The sequence below is a fragment of the Sclerotinia sclerotiorum genome, genomic scaffold (assembly GCF_000146945.2).
Source record: "Sclerotinia sclerotiorum 1980 UF-70 scaffold_6 genomic scaffold, whole genome shotgun sequence".
NCBI classification, from domain to species: Eukaryota; Fungi; Ascomycota; class Leotiomycetes; order Helotiales; family Sclerotiniaceae; genus Sclerotinia; species Sclerotinia sclerotiorum.
Window position 1 is genome coordinate 799,770 of NW_001820830.1, and position 20,308 is coordinate 820,077.

Genomic DNA, 20,308 nt, shown 5'->3' on the forward strand with positions numbered 1-20,308 from the left:
TTCTTCCCATAGCAACGAATACTTTTTGATTTGTCGCGCTGTGAGACTTATTATTACTGTAGATCTTAGAATTCTAAAGATTTCCAGAACACAACTACAAAAAACCTCACGAATTCTAGAAACCACCACCTCAATTTGAGACATTTACATTCTTCTCCCTTTAGAATTTTACAATGCCGCCTTTAATATTACATAATGTTCCAGAAGACGAGTGTTATGTAGGCGATGATGGTGTCAAAAGACCTTATGCCATGCTATTCCCTGGGTAAGCTTTTCAAGTCCACACAATGGAGGGTTATCAATCTGATTCAAATAGAAATGATGGGAATCCAGGCGTAGCAAGAATTCGAAGAACAGTCCCGGAGACAGGATCCTTTGGCAAATCGACAAGACGATCTCGATCAAGAACTGGCACTCCAGCTTTGAAAAAAGAGGACCCGACCTTAGCAGCCGCAGATGCAATTTTTGCTGCCACTTTCGCAAGACGAGCTGCGGCTACAACAGAATCAGGACAGCGCAAGTCCTCGATACAACCCTCATTATCGCAAAGCAATCTGCGAGATAACAATGCCTTGGCAGCAATTGAGGGCAATGGCGGCTCATCTTCGAGATTTGTACACAAGGAGCCTACAGAGGTTATACTACGAGGTTTCACGCCAGAACATCAATGGGCCGCTATCGCCGAATATGAAAGAATCGCTGGTCACATTTGCGAAGATTACCCTCGCGATGCCCCTCTGGATCAACGTAGATACAAAACAGACCTTCGAGATCCTGTTGTTCTGCGAAGACGTCCACTGACCAAAGAAGAAAAGGCGAAAGCTTTGAAGTATGCTGGTGGGAAGCACTGGATTAAGATTACGTTTGAATCAGCAGAGGCAGCAGAATTAGCTATGGAAGCTTCTCCGCAGCCAGTGCTTGGTCATTATGTCACCGCAGAACTGTATCGCGGTGCACCACCCGCACAAGATGAACCAGGAGTTTCTACAGTACCATCGACGCGATCGTCTCGTTCTAATGCTAACAAACATCGTTTCGATCCCGGACCTTTACTTCCTGGCGCAGAACGCTCGCTTCAACAATCGGGTCTCCCCCGCTCCTGGACTACCCCCGAAATGTCGCAAGTCGGTCGAAGCGTGCACTTCGAGGACCGTGGCCAGTCTCCAGAAGGCTCTCAGGCTACCAGTCATACTATCGACACCACTACTTTAACAACATCCACAATCACGGGTGGTACGCTCGCCTTTCAACAACGACCCTCTTCTGCAGGTCCTGCAGCTCCCGAGGCGCCCTCCCTTTACTGTCGCAAAATCCCCACCGCGAAACGCCTGCAGCTCCTTCCCGCCGATCAAGCCCTACTCCCTCAAAAATCGTACACGCAACAAGTCTTGTCCAACATTCCATTATTAAATTGGTTTAGTGCGGATATCATAGGGGACACGGTGCCAAGGACAGAGACGGGCGAGTTTGATTGGGCTAAAGCGAGTCTTTACTGGAAGATGATCTACTGGTTCGATACATACCTAGGGATTTTTGGAGTTGTGGGAGGAGAAAAGGATGACTAAAGGCTTTTATTTGTAGAAAGGGGGAAGATGAACCGCAAGAGGCAGTGACATTTTGGACCACGACACATAGGAACTTGATTGATTGGAAATGCTATGAGACTATACCCGAGATTGCGCAAAAACGAGAAACTACACACGAAGAAGGTAGATGGTAAAGAAATGTAATTAATGACCAACCAGTTAGGTGCGGATGCACGGGTGATTGAACGAAAGGAGTTATGGCGCGAGACTTCCTCCTAGCGAACGAATGTAGCATGAAAATTTATTTGGTCATTCTATCTATCATCAAACATGAAACTGTCTCTACTCTACTCTACTCAGCTCTATTATCGTTGAGCGTGTTAGCACACCTCCAAATCGCCTCATACATCACATAATTTTGTATAACTCCATCCCAGAAGCCGAAACCCAGAACCCAGAACCCAAAGTAAATACCCCAAACACCTTGTATACGCTTGACTGGAAAGAGATGAAAACAAAACAAACCAAAACATAAAATGATCTAGAAGGGGTATTAGTACGCTCGAGTTCATAATGTACGTGCTAATCGTTTAAACATAAAATCTATCAACCCATCCTTGCTCGCTTCTCTCTTCGTCCTGTTCAAACTCGTGTTCGGGACGTGGGATTGGCTGCTCGTCTCCGCGGATGGTTCCTTCCGAATGTAGACTGCTGGCCTCTTGGTCTATTTCTGTTTCGGTGCTTGTTGCAGGTACTGCGTCTGGTTCTATGTCCCTTTCCGTCTGCGTTTCTGCGAATATTTCCGGTGAGGAAATCGTTGAGGGTACCTGTGAATCTAAGATAGTTTGGTCCTTGAATATTTCAGGTGTGACGGATCCCAAGGCTTCAAATCTTGATCTCTCGACGTACTCTTCACTGGGAGATGGATTCAGGCTGGGAATATGGCTTGGTGGAGGCAATTCTAGTGGATCAAGACTTCTTCCGACTAGCTCTGGGCTGAAGGGCCTTACAGCTCTGGAACGATTCGGAATCCTCGTATCTCGCTCAGAAAATACTGATCCCCCATCTATATCACGTTCCGCGACTGCAGCTAGAGAATGATAATGGTTGTTGTCAACAAGAAGACTGTCGCTCCGTTTGTGATGTATCTTTTTGTGCGGTGTATCGGGAGCGGGATGTGTGGCATCCACAAGGATAGATTTTTGTGGAAGAATACTAAAAATCTTGGATGGGCTACCACTGGAATCTGTGTTTGCAATGGGAGGTTCCGAGGAGAAGAGATCTTGTCCATGTTCGAGTAAATCCTCGAGGCCACCTCCCGTCCAACCTTTTCGTGCGAGGGCTTCAAAAATTTCCACTTCTGCGCGAACGAGAGAGGAACTAGCTTCGACAACCTTGGTGCTGACATCTTGACAGTCTCTCAACAAGGCTCTCGAATGTTCACCGTGGAGTGTTGTAAGGCCGTCGAGTCTTGTAGTTAACTCCACCAAATGCCCCCTGAATCCTCGCACGTCTCTTTTTCTCTGCTTGTGTAGTCTCATTCCCTCCTTCTCCATCTTCTGAATTTCTTTGCTCTTAATCTTGACTTCCTTCCGATATGACACCTCCTCTTCCTCTATATGCCGACCCCAATTGTCTAATTCATGCAGTAAAGGCACCTCAAATGATCTGTACACACATTCTGAAAGTATTTGCTGATGGTTCGCTATCAACTGGTGTACTCCACTAGCAGACATCAAATTATCTCCAGTACAATTTCCTTTCGCCGTAAAACTATTGCTAAGACTGCCACCAGGTGGAGCCAAGCCTTCGGATCGTGCTTCTTTTAATCGTGCACATGCTTCTAAGGCGCTGCCAAAAGCGGATGCAGATGAGCTTAGCTCTGCGAGTGCTAGTCGGTAACTTTTGGCGGTGCTAATGAGTTCCGAATAGGCGATTTGGGAGAGTTCAAGATCAGCTTTCGTGAGGACAGCGTGTGGAGGGTGGGGGGCTGGCGGAGGAGGAAGCGCAAGGGAAAATGTGGACGCAAGCGGAAGCGTAGAAGCATATGAATAAGTTGGAGATCCGGGGAGCGGACGTTGTGACGGGGATTGGTTTCGAGGTGTTGTTGGAGCCATGGCTTTGGGTTGAAGTGAATGGTTGGAGATTCCGGCTCTTTCAAATGTTTAAGAGGTGTACAAAACTATGGGATGATACGGTAGAACACATTCAATAGATCAAAGCATTATCAACATCATAAAATGATATGATGGATGCAGAAGTTATGGGGTGATGACAAAACGAATAATAAAACAAGATAGCACCGAGTACTTGAAAGATAATATTCAATCATCCTTGATAAGAAGATGCAAGGATTCGTTTTAGCGCGATAAGGCGGGGCAGAAAGAAGAGAGCCTCGGGAGCTTCTGCTTCCTTCTATCTATTTGCGCAGCGGAAACGGAAACACAAACAATTTCAACCAACGTCCACCTTTCCTTTTAGAACGTCTGCAGATATTAGAAAGATCTAACATCTATCTGCAACCCTCAAATCTATCAAGTACCTTCAACAACACATCTGCCACCGCCGCAGTCCATAAAATGCCTCCTCCATCAGCTCTCACTATCCCCGCAGTCACCAAGCATACTGCAACTGTCATCATGTCTCACGGCCTTGGTGACAGTGGTGCTGGATGGGTTTCACTCGCAGAGAATTGGCGTCGTCGTCAAAAGTTTCAAGAAGTTAAATTCATTTTTCCAAATGCGCCAGCCATTCCCATCACAGTTGTAAGATCTTATGACAGCCAGAAATAATCTTCAAATGAAATGCTGATGCAAAAAATCTTTCAGAACTTTGGGATGTCCATGCCAGGGTGGTATGATATTGTAAGTCCGCGCAACGGTACCGTTCGTCCACTCATCCATATAGTATCTACTCTGCTGCTAGGTACACATAAAAACTATCGCTAACCTCAAGCACTAAAGACAACCTTCAGTGACCTCCAAGCCGAGCAAGACGAAACCGGAATCCGACGATCCCAAGCGTATTTCCACTCACTCATCAAATCCGAAATAGAAGATAGCAAGATCCCATCTAATCGCATCGTTCTCGGTGGTTTCTCCCAAGGAGGGGCCATGGCAATATTTTCCGGAATTACATGCCCATCAAAACTTGGGGGAATCTTTGGTTTGAGCTCCTATTTGCTATTACACAACAAACTCAGAGAATTCTTGGGAGCAGAAGGAGGTGCCAACAAGGATACCAAGATTTGGATGGGCCATGGAGACAGCGATCCTCTTGTCAAACCAGAATGGGGTGTTAAGACTGCAGAGGTTCTCCGTGAGGAAGGCTTTGAAGTCCAATTAAACATGTACCCGTAAGTCTACCTACCGATTTTTGTGGTTGATGTTCCGTGTTGACAATAATATAGGGGTCTCGAGCATTCCGCCGATGTTTTAGAGATTGAGGACCTGGAATACTATCTCAACAGTAGAATCTCACCAATCGGGGATAAAAAGTGACTAGATGAAGTCAATCCTAGAATTCCATACAATATAGCACTGCTATTGTGCTCCTTACTGGTAACACTCATAGCGTGGCGCTGTTTGCAGAAATGGAGGAATGTAGGAACACAAAACAAAACGATCAAATAATCTAAGCAAGGATTTTAAAATCGGCGGCTCAATAGGCAACACATATAACCGCAGGTCGGCCATAATCTTTGGGCCGTTCAAAGGTGCTTGTGGTGTCTAAACGTATTGCCTTTCTTTTCTCGAATACTGAAGGGAGGTCCAATGTTGAAAGCCTTCAGCCTCTCTGAAAAAATGTCTTATAACAATTCCAGTATAAATTAGCGAGTTTCCGGTACATGGAAAAGAAGATGATGCAGATGTAGTCTGCGCAGCAAACTCTCAATAGTCATCAATGATGGTTATCTTGATGGGATCTTTGCTGGGTCCAGATGCTAGCTCCTTATTTTATTCGTGCTCTCCACTGTCACTCAAACCATCCTCTGTCACCGCGTTGACTGAACCGCGGTTGTTGGGATCTTGCAAAAATTTACAATGCCTATATGGAGCGGCCTGCGGGTAGGGTGTCCATATTATATTAAAAGGTATCGACCTTGTTGTCTTTCATCGTATCACTCCGGCCCTCCTCCCCATCAAGCCACAATCTCCAGACAAAGAAATTTCATTAGGATGTCATAAAAAACCCAACTCTCTGATATCTCGGTGATTTCTATCACACAGATCCGTTCGAGAAATAATTTTCCTGTGTTTGCGCCGGGTACGCTAAATGAAATCAACAGAAGAGCACAATGTCAAAACTACGGAAAAGAAGGCTCGGGCAGCAGAGGTATCTGCTATTCGCTTTATTAAAGCCATTCGCCAAAAAGAAATAATTATTCGTCGCAATAAATGGAGAGACGATCCCAGATTAACTTTCGAAAATCACAAGTTCAAGGGTTACCTTGGGTCTGGTGCATGGGGTGACGTTTTGCTGGCCATGAATACAGAAACGAACAAACATTATGCCTTGAAGCTCCTGTTAAATCTCACAAAGTTCGACCGTTCAGACACTCTTCCTGAAGGCGCTCTTGAGCCGCCTCTGACAGCTAGCAGCGATGCCACTAAAAGCTCCTCTCATTCAGTAGAGAGATTAAGTCTTCGTGCTAAGAAATGAGGAAACCAGAATCTCTCTCCGATATATCAGAAATGGTCATCCTCACATCTGCAATCTCGAAGCATTCGTTCAATACAAACCTGGATATGGCGATGAAGAATATGCCATGGGGCTCTATTTCGAATATTGCGATGCAGGTAACCTCAGTATCCTGTCGAAAAGTTTTCGGACTCGAGGAATAAAACCACCAGAGCTGTTCATCTGGCAAGTTTTTTATGAAATGATTAGCGGCATAGCATTTCTTCACAACGAACATCCGGATTATAATACAAAGGTAGAGAATTTGGGTCGCGAAGCTATTTTTCACGACGATCTTCGATCCGAGAATGTATTCTTGCAATGGGGATCAGATAAAGAAGATGGATACCCACACGTAAAGATTGGAGACTTTGGAACCTCATTCACTGAGCCTCTAGGTGGCCATATCTCTGATCCAGAATTTGATCCGCCTACGTCCCAAGATGAGGGTTGGGGGCCTCAGCCTGTTAAACTAAAAACCGAGGTTTGGTGGGTGGCTGCTATTGTATATGAATTAGCACGTACTGGTGTCGTTTTAGACAATATTCTTAAACTTAGTTTGCAGCAGAGCCGCGAGCAATTTCGGAAGATAGTTCCTATTGATGGGCATCTGAGTGAAGGTTTGGATCAAGTGATAAGAGGAACGCTGACTCCTGAGTTGGAAAAAAGACCTTTTTCTGGTGAAGTCTATCTTAATCTGAAGAATGCTTTTGAGGAGAGGGTCGGCCTCATGTATAGGAAATTACGTGATTGGGCTGGGGAAATGACGTTAGCTCATGTTTTTGATGAGGATATGATGAAAAAGGTGGAGGAAGGAGGGGTTGAAGTGGAATTGGGATTGGGATTGGCGGGAGATATTAATAAGAATGTAATTTGAATGGCTGAAGTCACGACAGCATATTTCGTATATGGATCATGAGGATACATTAAGGAACGAAGTGAGGGACTTAAGGAGTCTTAATACAGAAAGTTCCAGTCACATACAAGAGGAGAAATAGAAAGGGAGCTAAATGAAAGCATATGTGAAAAATCGCCCTAGGAATTATATCTCGATGGGTATACTCTACATACATCGTATCCCGAGCACAAATTAGCGAGAAGAAAAGACCCCGATGAAGCAGTCGCGGATACATGTTATTATTACTCTAAATCATACCCCTCAAATGATGATCTATTACTGTAATTAATTACAAAATCCAAAAAAATACCAGAAACATAATGGTTATTAGTGTATGCCCCTTGGCCTGTTTAAAAGAAAGAACTGGTGAACCCTCGGATAGGTATCTAAATAAACTTACATCCAATTCATTTCAATGGATTTATTCTTATTGCTTGATTTATTTATTTAGTATTTCAATTATTAACTTTGATTCATTATTTCGTGTTGATGTAATGTTTTCTTAATATATAATCTAGAAATAAGTATTCAACCTTTTATTTTATTCATGGGGTATTGAGCAGATAGATGTTGGATAGCTTTAGCTTTTGCTTTAGCTTTTGCTTTAGCTTTTGCTTTAGCTTTTGCTTTAGCTTTTGCTTTAGCTTTAGCTTCGTTGGTAATTTGCGCTAGAGAGGTGTATAGAGTATGAGTATAAGTATACAAGTTTTGGCTTGAGGGGATATGGGGAAAGAATATGGGAAAGACCGTAGCCTTCGTGTGGGTTTGGGTAGTTTTTGTGCTTGAGGTAGAGGGGTAGGTAGGCATTCTCTTTTGTTAATGGAGATTATAGCTATGCTTGGGATACTCAGGATACTCAAACTTATCGAATCATGATTCATACATAAATAATTCCACAAGCTAATCAAGTAAAATAAAAATAATTATCATAGGAAAAAGTATTTTAAATTATCAATAAATTAAGTGCTTTGTAATTATATACTGAAAAGACCTTTCTGTCAAAATATCTCAAACTGAATTCAACATAACAGGTTTGCTGCGTATATGATTTTTTTGGATGATCGGCTTTTGAGATATATTAGAATTTATGTTCGGTCATTTAGCGAGATGAAATGATAGCTTCACAGCTAGGCCTAGCAGTTTTCCTTCGTGGGAAATCGAGCAGATTCTATAGCCTCTTGAGATCATCTTGATTTCCAAAATATCACTGGTTATTGCCCTTTGCAATCCACCCTATGTAGGGCGACGTCTTTCATCCTCAACGTAATCATCCAATGTGTTCAGGCGAACAGAAAGTAACCAAGCAAAGCGGAAAGAGATATGGTGCCCACCGGAGGAATGAGGAACTGTCGGTCAGAAGCTGATTTAGAAGAGGTGCTGCTACTACTAGAAGTTGTGCTCGAACTCGTACTAGTAGGAAGTGTAGTCCGAACAGGCTGAGTGACAGCAACAGTAGCATTAACAGCATTGGTAGAAACAATAGTAGAGTTGGTCACAGTAGTAATGTTGGTGGAAATCGGAGGATCTATCCATCCTTTCTTCTGCACTTCCTGAATGCCCGCGAACCACGCTTTTGCCATTTGCTGATATCCATGATCTGTCGGATGAAGTCCATCTGCTAGGTCATTCACAGTAACATAGTCCATCATGTTAACTGTGGATACCTTTTGCCCAGTGTTAACTTTAGATGCGACGATGTCGGGGATCATAGAGTTGAACGTAACTATCGCGCTCTCTACTGTCGTATTTGCAGCTGGGGTGAGTTGAGCAACTATTACAGTCACGTCTGGAACCGAAGAAATAATTTCATCGATAAGTGCGCTGAGTCGCTCCGGAGCGGTAGTGACATTCAGTAAGTCGTTCATGTCGTTCGTACCAGCCATCAACAGAACGAGATTGGGATCCTCAGAGAATGATAGCTTTGCATATTCGGCGATTTGTGAGATGACGGCTCCAGGATGGCCCTCGTTAAAATTATCGCTCATGTTACCCACTCGAACGGAACCAACATACTGGACCGTATTTCCAGCAGAAATGAGTTGATCAAGGAGACCGAGGCGATAGCCATTTCCATCAGTAGACAAATAGCCAAAAGTTATCGAGTTGCCAAGCGGTTGCTGTGATAGTTAGTATTGTAGCGGTTGGAAGGGATACGAATGGGCAGAAGACACTAGGTGAATATTGGATGAACATGAGACTTACAATTCTCAGAATATTCCCGGATGCCGTGCCATTAGATATCGTGCCATTATATATAGTGCCATTAGATATCGTGCTATTATACCCACGATTAATCACTTTCGACAATCTCGACGCTATAGAAAGGAAAGTCAGTCAAAAGACCATAAAAGAATTTCGAAGTGGGTAAACAGACCATCGGCACATGACAATAAAATGCCAACGCATATATGAACATGAACAAAAAAACGCATCATACCTTAATACGACAGACAAGAACCGAAAGATAAGGAAGCCATCGCCAATTAATGGGATACCAAAGTCTTTATGTACTAACACTACAAGCGTTTGAGATCCTTTCGTCCATGAGATGAGGGGTTTTCCGCACCATGTAAAACATATTACACAGTCTAGATTAAATGCACACCGGCAATCGAAGAGGAAGAGCTCCTAGTATTGAAAATTCCAAACGCTAGAACAAATGAGATAGATGCTATTGCAACCTTCCTCCACGGACGAATACGCATCCCATTATCCCACGAGTATCATTATGCTCCTCGTAAAACCCCGCTGTGACCTCCGTAAACTGCGAATAATGCAATACAATTCATCGCAAAGATGATCCCAATACCACATACCCAAAAGCGCGTAAACGTGGCTATGGTTTGACACGATCATGAGGATTCAAATTGTCGTCTCATGAGAAACACCGAGCGCGCAGAGCGAGTCGATGGGATTTAACGCTGGTTTTCCCGCACGCATATATATATACTTCGTGTACGAATCCTAATGGTCGGACAATTACCAACTTGCGCGAAATATATGCCCCGGAAAGAGCACTTTGCATTGTTTGATCCCTTTCAAACTCGTATCTTTATGTGCAGAGTATCAGGTGGGTTCGTCTTTTGTACTTCTAGACTTCGACCGTGCCCCGAGTTCGAATTTTGTTTCAATTTATCACGTGCGTGCATTGTTGAACACCGTGTTTGGATGAAAGTTCAACTTGTGATGATGTAAAACTTTCATATAATCTATGATAGGGCTAACAAGTAGATATCGTAAAATACATCACATCATTCTATCCATTCAACTTTATCTGAGTTCTCTCTGAAGAAAATTTGTGCTCAAATATTGCTTGAACTAATACATGACCCCCGCATTCATCATCATTTTCATCCAGACTCGAAACCCCCTTCATTCGCTCTCGGACTTCTCAAAACATTTCATCTCTTCTTGGTCTTCAAGGTGGTGTCTTGATAGACCAGATATCCTTGACCTATTTTCCGTGTTCAATATCTTTGAGGATAAGATGAGACAGTCCCTGATCACCAGGAGAATGCTTATCTCACATGAAGGTTGGGATAAGGTAACTTTTGGAGTCTGGAAGTGTACGCATCGAAGAAAGAGGCGATGTACATTTTGGTGTAATGTCTGATGCCATTCATCCTAATACATATTCTAGGATTTACCTGAAGATAAGGTTCGTGTTAAGATAGAAGAACATAATCTAACTTTGAACGTCCCAGATTTCTCATCCATAGTTGTATGCACCAGTAGATGTTTGCTGTGCCCATGTGAAATAGGGGAGGAATATCTTTCGAGATAGTCGACATGGTCTAATCCATGGCCGAAGCTGAACATATGAGCTGCACTCGTACTCGATTGCTTCAGCTAAGAATTGCAGCGACCCATCACTTCTCTTGCCAACTGGTTCATGAACCCTTGAACAGTATCCAAGAACTCCTCTCGTTCTACCACAAAAGAACTCGAAATATTTCGATTGGAACTCGAAATATCTTTCTCGGTCAATCTTCTGATGACGAATTGGTTTAGGCGACGAAGGTTCCTCCTTAACGGGTAGAGGTTCTTCTCCAACATCTTGCAAAGATCCTTTGGATTCCCCCTATTTGTTTGAAAAAATTGCAAACTAAACGAGAGACCAATTTGTAGGCGACGTAATTGTCCATTTGCGCAGGTAGTCTCCACGCAGGATTTCAAGATATTGGCAATTTTTGCATGAGAATAGCTGTTGATTTGAATCGTGAGGTCCAGCGTGTGGACATACTGGAAAGCTGGTGGTGGTTTGATGAATGTGTAGCCCAAGAATCGGATACCATAGTTGCTGATCGACGTCCGATAAGGTAGGAAACAATAGAGTTCGTTCAAGACTTCTCGATAGATCATTTGATTTGTGTGAAGTATAGGCGGTGAGTAGAGTTCATGTTCTTCGCAGCGAGATTTGGGGTGATTCGGATCCCAAGCCGAAGTCCAGTTAAAGTCTGCCGAAGGGTCGATTGAAGGGATCAAGTGTCGGTAAATCATCAACCTAATCTCGAATGGGCATTTGAGGATAGGAGGGATCCCGCTTCGGGGAGAGATAATTTCATCGGTAGACATGTTGATGGCTGGTTCTCTCCTTTTTTTTTAGTTTCTTAGAAACAACTGTCTGAAGAGAGTAGAAACGTGAGTGGAATTGAATCTCAAATATCAGAACTGGGTCGTAAATTGTCACTATCATGGATATGCATGTATGACGACTGACTCGATCCGCAGCTCCACCCCAAAAATTGGTGATTTACCGGTGAGTCTCCGTGGTGGAATGATGAGTGGTCATATTATTAGTAAGGTGGAGAGATGTTTCCCGCCCAGTCGTAAATGGGGAGGGATCAACCACTCCTCGTTACATTGAACAACACAACTTACTGAATCTAGCTTGCTTTGCATTTCCATCCAAAATTCATCCACTCCAATTCATAATAAGGGATTTGGGTGTGTTACACGTGATTAACACGTGAAAACGAATGGTTTGTCGAACCATCCTTGATAGAAGATGCTATTCGTCCAAGTTTTTTTTATATGCTTGATATCCTTGATATCCTAACCTTGATTAAGTTCGGCATCTGTGGACGATCTTCAAGTAAGTGCTTAAGCAGGATCAGCATGCGATGGCTTATCAAGATACCTGATCGTCGAACCCCTTCATATCACCACGTTTCGGGTAGTGTTTCACCTCAAAAGTGTCTACAGCTCGGCTCGCTGTCATCAATCAATCAATCAACCCCTCAACCCTCACATCCCAACTCGGCATTTCACCACTCGACAATCACTTCCTAACAATCAAACCCATCCTGTCGACATGCCCCCAAACTTCCCCAACCTCCTGTCCCCCGCCTTCCTAACCTTCTCCACCTGTCCTCTCAACCCCACCGTCGATCTCTCACGCACTGCACCTACCGTTGAAGCATCACCCGGAACCCCCCGAAAAACATATCTTTTAGCAACAATATCCCAAAACATGACACTCTCCACCACTCCTACTTTTATTTGCACAGATTCAGCTAGCGTGTCATTTGCACTAACGGTTATTCTCGAGGCGCCATTAACGCCTGCGCAATTGGAGGGGAGTGTGAGTGGAAACGGGGATGGGAATAGAGGTGGGGATGAATTTGATATCAAGAAATTAAAGAAAGGGCATACGGTTGTGGTGCCGAATCCGAGGAGACACGGGGTCCGGGAGGGAAAACAGGGATACATCAGGTGTGCGTGGGCTGATCTTGTTGTGAGTTATTTTTTTGGTATTCTCTGCAGATTAGATTCAGGGACTGATGGAGGAAGGCAGATTATCCCGACATCCTTGGAGAGATTACTAGGAATAAGTAAGAGGTTTCTTGACGCTTCAGAAAACATTGAAGAAAACAGCCGAGAGAACCGGGTGACATGTCAATCGTGTGAGAGAAAAGCCAGTGAAGAGGAACTCTCAAGATGTAAGGGTTGTAGTGAGGTATGGTACTGTGGAAAGGTAGGTTCCAAATCTGGAGAGAATAGTTTCTAAAATTGACCACAAATACAGGAGTGCCAGACAGAAGGTTGGAACATCAAAGGTCATAAGAGCGAGTGTAAGATTCTGAAAATGGTAGGTGGCATGGACCTGAGTGTGTAGGTTGTAGGAAGTAGGACGAAAGGAGGATCTATCGTGCCCAATCACCAAGGGAGATTGTGAGGGTTATGGTAATGTGTGTGTTTCTAATGACAAGAAGTAAAGGACGAAATATAATAGGGCCATAATGATAGACAAATGACATAGTCAATGCATTAAGGAAAACTCCGTCAAAAAGGTATTGTATCTTCAAACTCTCCAAACATTTCCATTCTTTACCTTGTCCATATTTTGATTAAACTGCATCTTCCTTCCCCTTTTGCGTCTAATTAACAAATTCCTTCTTATCGACGATAGAGAATGAAAATATACTATTTTGTCTTTTAATTTTTTTATCTTATTTTTTTTCTCTTCAATTCTCAATAAGAATCAATTAATCAATTACCTACAAACCACCCTTACACGAATAATTTCACATGAAAAACACGACGAAAATCAAAAAAAAACCAAACCCAAAAAGAAATGTCTTCAAAATAACCCCGAAAACGACCCTGAATCAACCGCTTTAGAGCGTGACTGCAGAAGCATCCTGCAGCTCCTGCATATGCATGTCTGTGAGCAATATATGGAAAAATTCACTATGACGTCAATGATGCCAGGAGGTTACAACTTCGATTTTGCGTTTGAACTTTGAAATGTAACGTGTAAAATTGTAGATTAACACGAAGACAAATATGATTTTGATTTGAAGAAAAGAAATGGGCATTGATTGAAGCTTTTCTCATATTTGAGATACTTCGTATGTAATGTTACAAAGGTTTCCATAATTTCTTAAAAATACGTGAATGATTATTAATTATATATATTTTATTTTCATCTATTTCATCTATTTCATTTATCCCCATGTCTTACCAATATCGACAATTCCAGCCGAACTCCAATTAATCGTATCATCCTCAACCTGATATGCTTCTATCACATCTGGCTTTCCATCGATAGCCACCACGGCAAAAGCAGCCCCAGTCGCCGTGGCCGCGATCGATTTAAATACTTTGGGATTTTGTGTGGAATTTGACATTGCCGAAGGGTGGATACCCATTGCTTCCCAATCATTATGAGCCCCCATGTATGTGTTGGATTTAATGCCAAGATGCGATAATGTGAGTGTTTCTCCCCAGGTTTCGAAGCCGGTTTTTACGTTCCCCGTCCAGATGACACTACTGTACGATGCCGATGCGGCAATTGGTACGCCGAATGTTAGGGAGTAGTATGTTGCTGCATTTAGTAGCCAATTTTGAGCTGCAAAATCTCGTTAGCATTTAACATATAACATAGAAAATTATCTAAAGTAAAACACACTGGTATATTCCCAGGCTGAGATGGCCATGTTACTATTGGGTTGTTGATAGTACAAATTTATCTGATGTGCTTGGTTGAGACGGTAGAATGGTTGCAACGCAAGACCAGTATTATCTACAACATCAACATTTATTTGGGTCAAAACCCAACCCGTGTTGGTTAAGTTTCCAACCTGTATCTTGTTGTTCACATCTTGAAAAGAGATGATGGTTGTGTTGGTGCATAAAAGGCACTGCCAGTACATCACCGCGACGTTTGAATTCTCGGAGATGATGTAGTTCTCAGAGGACAAGGTTCCTTCATTCCATGAATCTGATGCGACATCATATATAATGTCATGAAGCAGATTGTCAGAATCGGAGTATAATACAGTGATTTCCTATATTTTAGTTAGCAGCTGCGTAATTTCGAAAAGAACCTTTCGGGGTTTGGTGATGGGCATCCTACGAAGTTGTTGGCTGGCATCGTCACAGCCGCAGCAAATGATGAACCATTTTTAGCGGTTACAATCTGACTTGTCGACCAAATCTCGCTCGACGCATTGCTATGTGATTCTAGTATATGGCCTTGATTGTCTTGATAATACACTCTAGAGTTGTTGACATTGTTGGATGCGTAGGAGATTGCGGCAACGTTTCTCTGGAATGGAGCAATAGTAGAGCTCACTGAAGATGCTGTATACGTAGAGGTTGGTGAATTGTTCGAGGCGGAGCTCGTTGGTGATAAGCTATTGCTATTTGAAGAAGGAGCTCCACCCGATACTCCATTCACATTCGATGTTTTGTTCTTCTTAGATGCAACTATTCCCCCAACCACAGCGGCTATAATTACAACCAGCGCGACGACGCCTCCTAACATGTACCATTTCCACGGTCTCCTCTCTTTTTGGGTACCCTGTATACTTTCCACTGTCTCCTTCTCTGTCGATACAGGCTGTTTGATCAAAGGTGCACTGTGTAGTGTCGGAGAGGAAGGGGCCTCAGAGATATTGGTGAATTGTCGGTCTGATAGATTTGATGATGTCCTGTGCGATGATACAATGGGGTTGGGTATAGAGTTTTCGAATGGCAGTTCAGCAGGGAATACCGGCATTCCTATGAACTTGGTATTTTCCTGATAATATGGGCGGCCATGCTCATCCTTTTGACTCAAATTGTCATGTTGCTGCGGGCCATAGTATTCAAAAGGCTGATTGACAACCTCCAATTCGCTGTGTCCAGACATCAGGTCATCACGCAAGTTGCAACTCTATATGGAGTAGTTTCTGAAGAAAGGAAAAGAGTATGCATTCATGAAATCACAGACTCCCAAGCAAGGACACAATGTAAAGGGCGAATGACCGTGATATCCTTGATATCCATCAATGTTAAAAGGCCCACATGAACGATCACTTGAAGCGCTTCTCGAGATCTTCAAAATGAGTTATGAGGCTCGGATCACATTATATGTGGACCTCTTCATGATCACTCCCAAAAGTCAACAATATGCTCTCAAAAGAATCGCGAACCCAGCAATTCTTTGATCTCGCCATTCAAATCAGCTACACAGTAGTGCCATAAAAAGCAATGAAGACAAGTCCTCTTCTACTTTGGTAATGGATATACTGACAAAGCAGACGTGGAACCGGACATTGAAGCCATTTGCTCGGTATCGAAACAATTTGTCTGCCAAGAAGGAGACATGTCTCAATAACCTTATAAGCGCCGGGAATGTTTGCTTGCCATGCCTCAAGCTTTCAACCAAGAAAATTTTGACGCCGTATCTGGTCAAAATCCCTGTACCAACAGGATGAGTTTGTAGATGAGCGGAACACTCTTGCTTATTTGGACCTTGGCACATCATATTAATTGCATCCGGAAGTTACATAAAATATATCATCCGTTTGCCACTTTTGCCACTTTTGCCGTTGTCAATGTTTTCGCTTCATAAGACCGAGACCCCGAGAAACGATAGCACATTGGTGGCATTAAACCACTATTGAGGAAAGACTTTTTTATTAGTGATGCTTTTGATGCAGGAGATATCACAAATCTCATTTAGGTGAGATTAATATTCCGTTCCATCCGGCACTCCACTTAAATTAATATGGGTCACACGTGGAACAACGTGGGCGATTGATCTTTCATGGGTGCTCAAATCGATCATGACAATAATACTCAAATCGTGATAAGCAGAAAGAGGAGTAGGTTGTTACTTTCGGTCGTAATTCCTTGATCGGGGGATTTTATTGAGATAGGTCACGTTCCATCCACGTGCAAGTGCTTATGAAGGTCAATGGTGACTTGACGGATTCAAATGATCTTGGTCATAATCATCAAAGGGAGATATGAGAATACGGAAAGTCGTAGACATTTTTGTCGTACAATATAGCTATATTACTGAGTTAGATGCTATTTACTTCAATGATGTGACGTGCGATGATAGCAGAAGGCCAGCTCTGAAGTCTTGGCTAGATATCGTATGTCTTAATCGCTGATTTCAAAGCTAAATACAAGTGTATTTGTATGCTTAATGATTCATGATGGATAGAATGGTATCGAAAGCTGTTCAGTGTATCTCTTACGGCAGAGGCACGAAAGTACGAAATTAATCGCACTAGAATCACACAGTTTCACACTTCCTGCAAATCGAGACATATAGTCTAAAGAGGTTGTTGGATGGTTACGCCCAGTTAAAGCATTGAGCGTTATAAACTATATAAATGCAGTATAATCTCGCGTTAGCGATATCATTTATTCGTATATGGTATGGAAGGTTATGGATACGGCAGAGCCGTAGAGCAACTTCCTACGACATGCCTTCTGCTGGCAGTACTGCGGTTGACCCTCAACAATGCAGATACTTAAGTGCCACCAGACTACATCAATCCCAAGAAAACACGAAAGTGCTAACAACAAATCGTGCCAAAATGGATGAGTTTTTCGAGATCGTAGATCTTCCAGATGGATATCACATCTCCGATCTAAGCGGAGATGAACGTGCAATCCAACCTCTAGTTGCCGCCATGCAGCTGACCGTCTCACAGAACGAAAGAAACAGAAAAGGACCCATTTTCCATGCAGATATTAAACAATCAGATCCAGCAGGTAAGGATTTTGGTATGAATATCATCTACGAGATGTTTTCTCGCGGCCTACCCAACAAACATCGTATGATGTCCTGCGCAATCTGCGAGAACTTCATCAGAGACTTCGGAAATCTTTGCTATCTCTCCGACGATGCGACTCTGGTACCATTGGTATGGCCAGCAGAAGATATTGTCCCAGATTATTACAGACAAGCAGTAGCCAATGTGAGGAAATTATTTGAAGGGCGTCCACTTGGTGAATTGTTTCGAAGTCATCTCGAGACTGTCGGTCATTGGTCTGCATATTACTCTGCACGAAAATTTGGCAAACATGATGCTTACGGCCATATGGATGTTAATATTCTAGGTAAAAGTCGACGGTACTATGGGCCCTCGCGATCAGATGATCTCGCCAGAATTCTAGAGAGAATTATTGCGGATAATGATGGGAGGACCATCGCTAGGACACATATTTATCTTACTAAAGATGTGTTGCCTCATTCAAAATTATACAAACCATGGATTGTGTGGCTAAAGAACGCTGCTGCTGCTATTAAAGTACGTGATGATCTCGGACTACAGGGTCGAAAGACCTTGATTGCTAGATACGCGTTCCAAGCGGCTAAGGAATGTTTGCCTTCATTATACAATGGTGCGCTGGCTCAGTTGATGTTTTCCGTTAGAATGGGCGAAAATATCATCTCAATCCAAGCAAAATGGATGCAACTAGTAAATTCTCAAGATGAGGTATCACAGGAAGATTTGGCTCGTACAACGTCAAGGTTAATTTCGGACTTGGGCTACAACACGACGTGTTTTTATCGGTCTTTTCTCAAACTTGGCCAGATTCCATCATCTGTAAGTCTCATGTGTTTCATTAGATCCCATGAATTTATTTATATGTCCATACTGACATAGCCTAGGCATATCTTTGGATTGACTCTTCCAAGCCTTCTGCCATCCCTAAACCCCTATTTCGACGTCTCGATGCAAGAAAACACAGTGTCCCAGCTATGCATAGAGATGCCCTCGACAAGAAACCAATAGAGAAAATATGTTTCCGCAAATTCTGTTTAGACATCCTTCCGCAAATCTCCTCGCTATCGATACACATCACCTCAGAATCAAAACACGCTGAGAATTTTCACTTTCTAACCACCGGATTAGATGATCCCACGGGTCGATCCAAACCAATATTCTCATTCCAAGAACCGGGAAAACATACCGCGTCCTGGTTTAAAGCTACACATATTTCTTCACCTGAAGAAGTCGACCTGTGCGCTGGCTGGGTAAAAGTTAAATGCATCGTCTCTTTTCCACACATGTGGCATCATTTTCAAAATCAGCCGAATTGCGAGGATTATTTCAACCCCAAGATCGAAAGGGGATTTGCGCACAAGGAATTAGGAATGCGATTTTTATTAGTTCTGGATGGTATCAATGATATTCATGGAAAAGGCTCGGATCTGTCGACAGAGTTGTTGAATGAAGAGCTGAGGTGTTTTAGTAAGGAGCAATTGGAGAGCTATAGGGATTGGAAATCTATGCGTGGTTCTTATATTGGTGGTCATGTGGGTGGTGTTGTGGTTGAGGAGGAGAAGTTTAGGAAGTTGTTGTTGGGTGGCAGGATGAAGAGTGGTGAGTTTATGAGATATGATGTTGTTTTGAATAAGTATTTTGTGGGATGATTGGGGAGCTTTTATATGAGAGATGGGAATATGGAAAGTAGAAGATGAGAAGTGGGAGATGAGATCACCAGATCGTAAATTAAAATTTTAAGGTCTATACACAAGAATCACGATAGATATCTAAAGACGAACTAAGATGGGTTCTACAAACGCTTTTCTCTAACAAATCATCATGTCCTTCACCTCATTCCAAAACAAAGCTCCGTTCCTTTTATACATCTCCAGGAAATACAAAGTGTTAACTAGACTACTTCTTTGCACTTCCTACCTCTTAAAAGCATTCAATACCAACAACCCCAAACTTCCCACTTTCATAATTCCAACACCCTAAATGCTAGAAAAGCTCATCATCCAAACATAAACCTCAAATCTACCTTCAGCTTCTCAGTCCATCAAATATCTCTATCTCTAGTAAGTAATCCCAACATTCCAAAATATTTCCCTACTTCATTATCTAAAAAGTTTCCTTCATCCCCAGCCCCATCACTCAATATCCCAATATCCAAAATCAAACCTCCAACACCAATTTCAAATCCGAAGGAAAAAAAAACCAACAACAATCAAAACCTCCTCATCCTCGTGTATCATCCTAAACTCCCAACCCCCAAAACAACACAATAACACAACAATAGCAACATAAACACACATCAAACACAATCTCCCCTCATCACTAAAGAACTTCTCATTCTCTTTTATCATTCTCCCTTCTATTCCCCCCATTCCCCTCCCTCTCCACCCTTCTCCACCCCTTTCTATCTCTTTCTCCCCCTTTTTAAAAACACAAATAAAAAAAACCCACAACAAATTACAAATTTCCACATCCTAACTAACTAACTAATTACGTATAACTTAGTATTGAGATGATTTTGATTTTGATTTTGATTTCTGAGATATTAGGATATTATAAGGGGGGTAAAAGAGGGCGAGATTTTGTAAGATTACATGAAAGATATTATTATAAGGATATGTATTTGGTGATTAGTTGTTTGTTGTTTGTTGTTTGTTTGTAGTATTTGGATTGTTGGTTGGGAGTTA

At 42.6% G+C, this 20,308-nt stretch overlaps 9 protein-coding genes across 9 annotated transcripts; 5 read left to right on the top strand and 4 right to left on the bottom strand.

The window, feature by feature from the left end:
• Positions 1 to 173: 173 nt before the first annotated feature.
• Positions 174 to 1,565, top strand: SS1G_05136 (hypothetical protein; the record flags this gene model as incomplete). The annotated part of the gene is made up of 2 exons (XM_001593658.1): positions 174 to 265; positions 317 to 1,565. The coding sequence occupies 2 exons, from the start codon at positions 174 to 176 to the stop codon at positions 1,563 to 1,565; spliced, it is 1,341 nt and encodes a 446-aa protein (XP_001593708.1).
• Positions 1,566 to 1,878: 313 nt separating this feature from the next.
• On the bottom strand, positions 1,879 to 3,643 carry SS1G_05137 (hypothetical protein; the record flags this gene model as incomplete). The annotated part of the gene is made up of 3 exons (XM_001593659.1): positions 1,879 to 1,888; positions 1,934 to 2,067; positions 2,537 to 3,643. The coding sequence occupies 3 exons, from the start codon at positions 3,641 to 3,643 to the stop codon at positions 1,879 to 1,881; spliced, it is 1,251 nt and encodes a 416-aa protein (XP_001593709.1).
• Positions 3,644 to 4,105: 462 nt separating this feature from the next.
• SS1G_05138 (hypothetical protein) lies at positions 4,106 to 5,026 on the top strand (the record flags this gene model as incomplete). The annotated part of the gene is made up of 4 exons (XM_001593660.1): positions 4,106 to 4,291; positions 4,355 to 4,390; positions 4,490 to 4,881; positions 4,936 to 5,026. 4 exons carry the CDS (start codon positions 4,106 to 4,108, stop codon positions 5,024 to 5,026), a joined length of 705 nt encoding a protein of 234 aa, XP_001593710.1.
• A 303-nt stretch (positions 5,027 to 5,329) lies between these two features.
• SS1G_05139 (predicted protein) lies at positions 5,330 to 7,083 on the top strand (the record flags this gene model as incomplete). The annotated part of the gene is made up of 3 exons (XM_001593661.1): positions 5,330 to 5,348; positions 5,815 to 6,067; positions 6,198 to 7,083. 3 exons carry the CDS (start codon positions 5,330 to 5,332, stop codon positions 7,081 to 7,083), a joined length of 1,158 nt encoding a protein of 385 aa, XP_001593711.1.
• A 1,301-nt stretch (positions 7,084 to 8,384) lies between these two features.
• Positions 8,385 to 9,960, bottom strand: SS1G_05140 (hypothetical protein; the record flags this gene model as incomplete). The annotated part of the gene is made up of 3 exons (XM_001593662.1): positions 8,385 to 9,221; positions 9,307 to 9,419; positions 9,921 to 9,960. The coding sequence occupies 3 exons, from the start codon at positions 9,958 to 9,960 to the stop codon at positions 8,385 to 8,387; spliced, it is 990 nt and encodes a 329-aa protein (XP_001593712.1).
• A 993-nt stretch (positions 9,961 to 10,953) lies between these two features.
• On the bottom strand, positions 10,954 to 11,679 carry SS1G_05141 (predicted protein; the record flags this gene model as incomplete). Its single annotated transcript, XM_001593663.1, has 1 exon — positions 10,954 to 11,679. One exon carries the CDS (start codon positions 11,677 to 11,679, stop codon positions 10,954 to 10,956), a length of 726 nt encoding a protein of 241 aa, XP_001593713.1.
• A 739-nt stretch (positions 11,680 to 12,418) lies between these two features.
• SS1G_05142 (hypothetical protein) lies at positions 12,419 to 12,942 on the top strand (the record flags this gene model as incomplete). Its single annotated transcript, XM_001593664.1, has 2 exons — positions 12,419 to 12,841; positions 12,898 to 12,942. The coding sequence occupies 2 exons, from the start codon at positions 12,419 to 12,421 to the stop codon at positions 12,940 to 12,942; spliced, it is 468 nt and encodes a 155-aa protein (XP_001593714.1).
• A 1,112-nt stretch (positions 12,943 to 14,054) lies between these two features.
• On the bottom strand, positions 14,055 to 15,742 carry SS1G_05143 (predicted protein; the record flags this gene model as incomplete). Its single annotated transcript, XM_001593665.1, has 3 exons — positions 14,055 to 14,458; positions 14,519 to 14,897; positions 14,966 to 15,742. The coding sequence occupies 3 exons, from the start codon at positions 15,740 to 15,742 to the stop codon at positions 14,055 to 14,057; spliced, it is 1,560 nt and encodes a 519-aa protein (XP_001593715.1).
• A 1,684-nt stretch (positions 15,743 to 17,426) lies between these two features.
• On the top strand, positions 17,427 to 19,273 carry SS1G_05144 (predicted protein; the record flags this gene model as incomplete). The annotated part of the gene is made up of 2 exons (XM_001593666.1): positions 17,427 to 18,443; positions 18,509 to 19,273. The coding sequence occupies 2 exons, from the start codon at positions 17,427 to 17,429 to the stop codon at positions 19,271 to 19,273; spliced, it is 1,782 nt and encodes a 593-aa protein (XP_001593716.1).
• Positions 19,274 to 20,308: the final 1,035 nt, after the last annotated feature.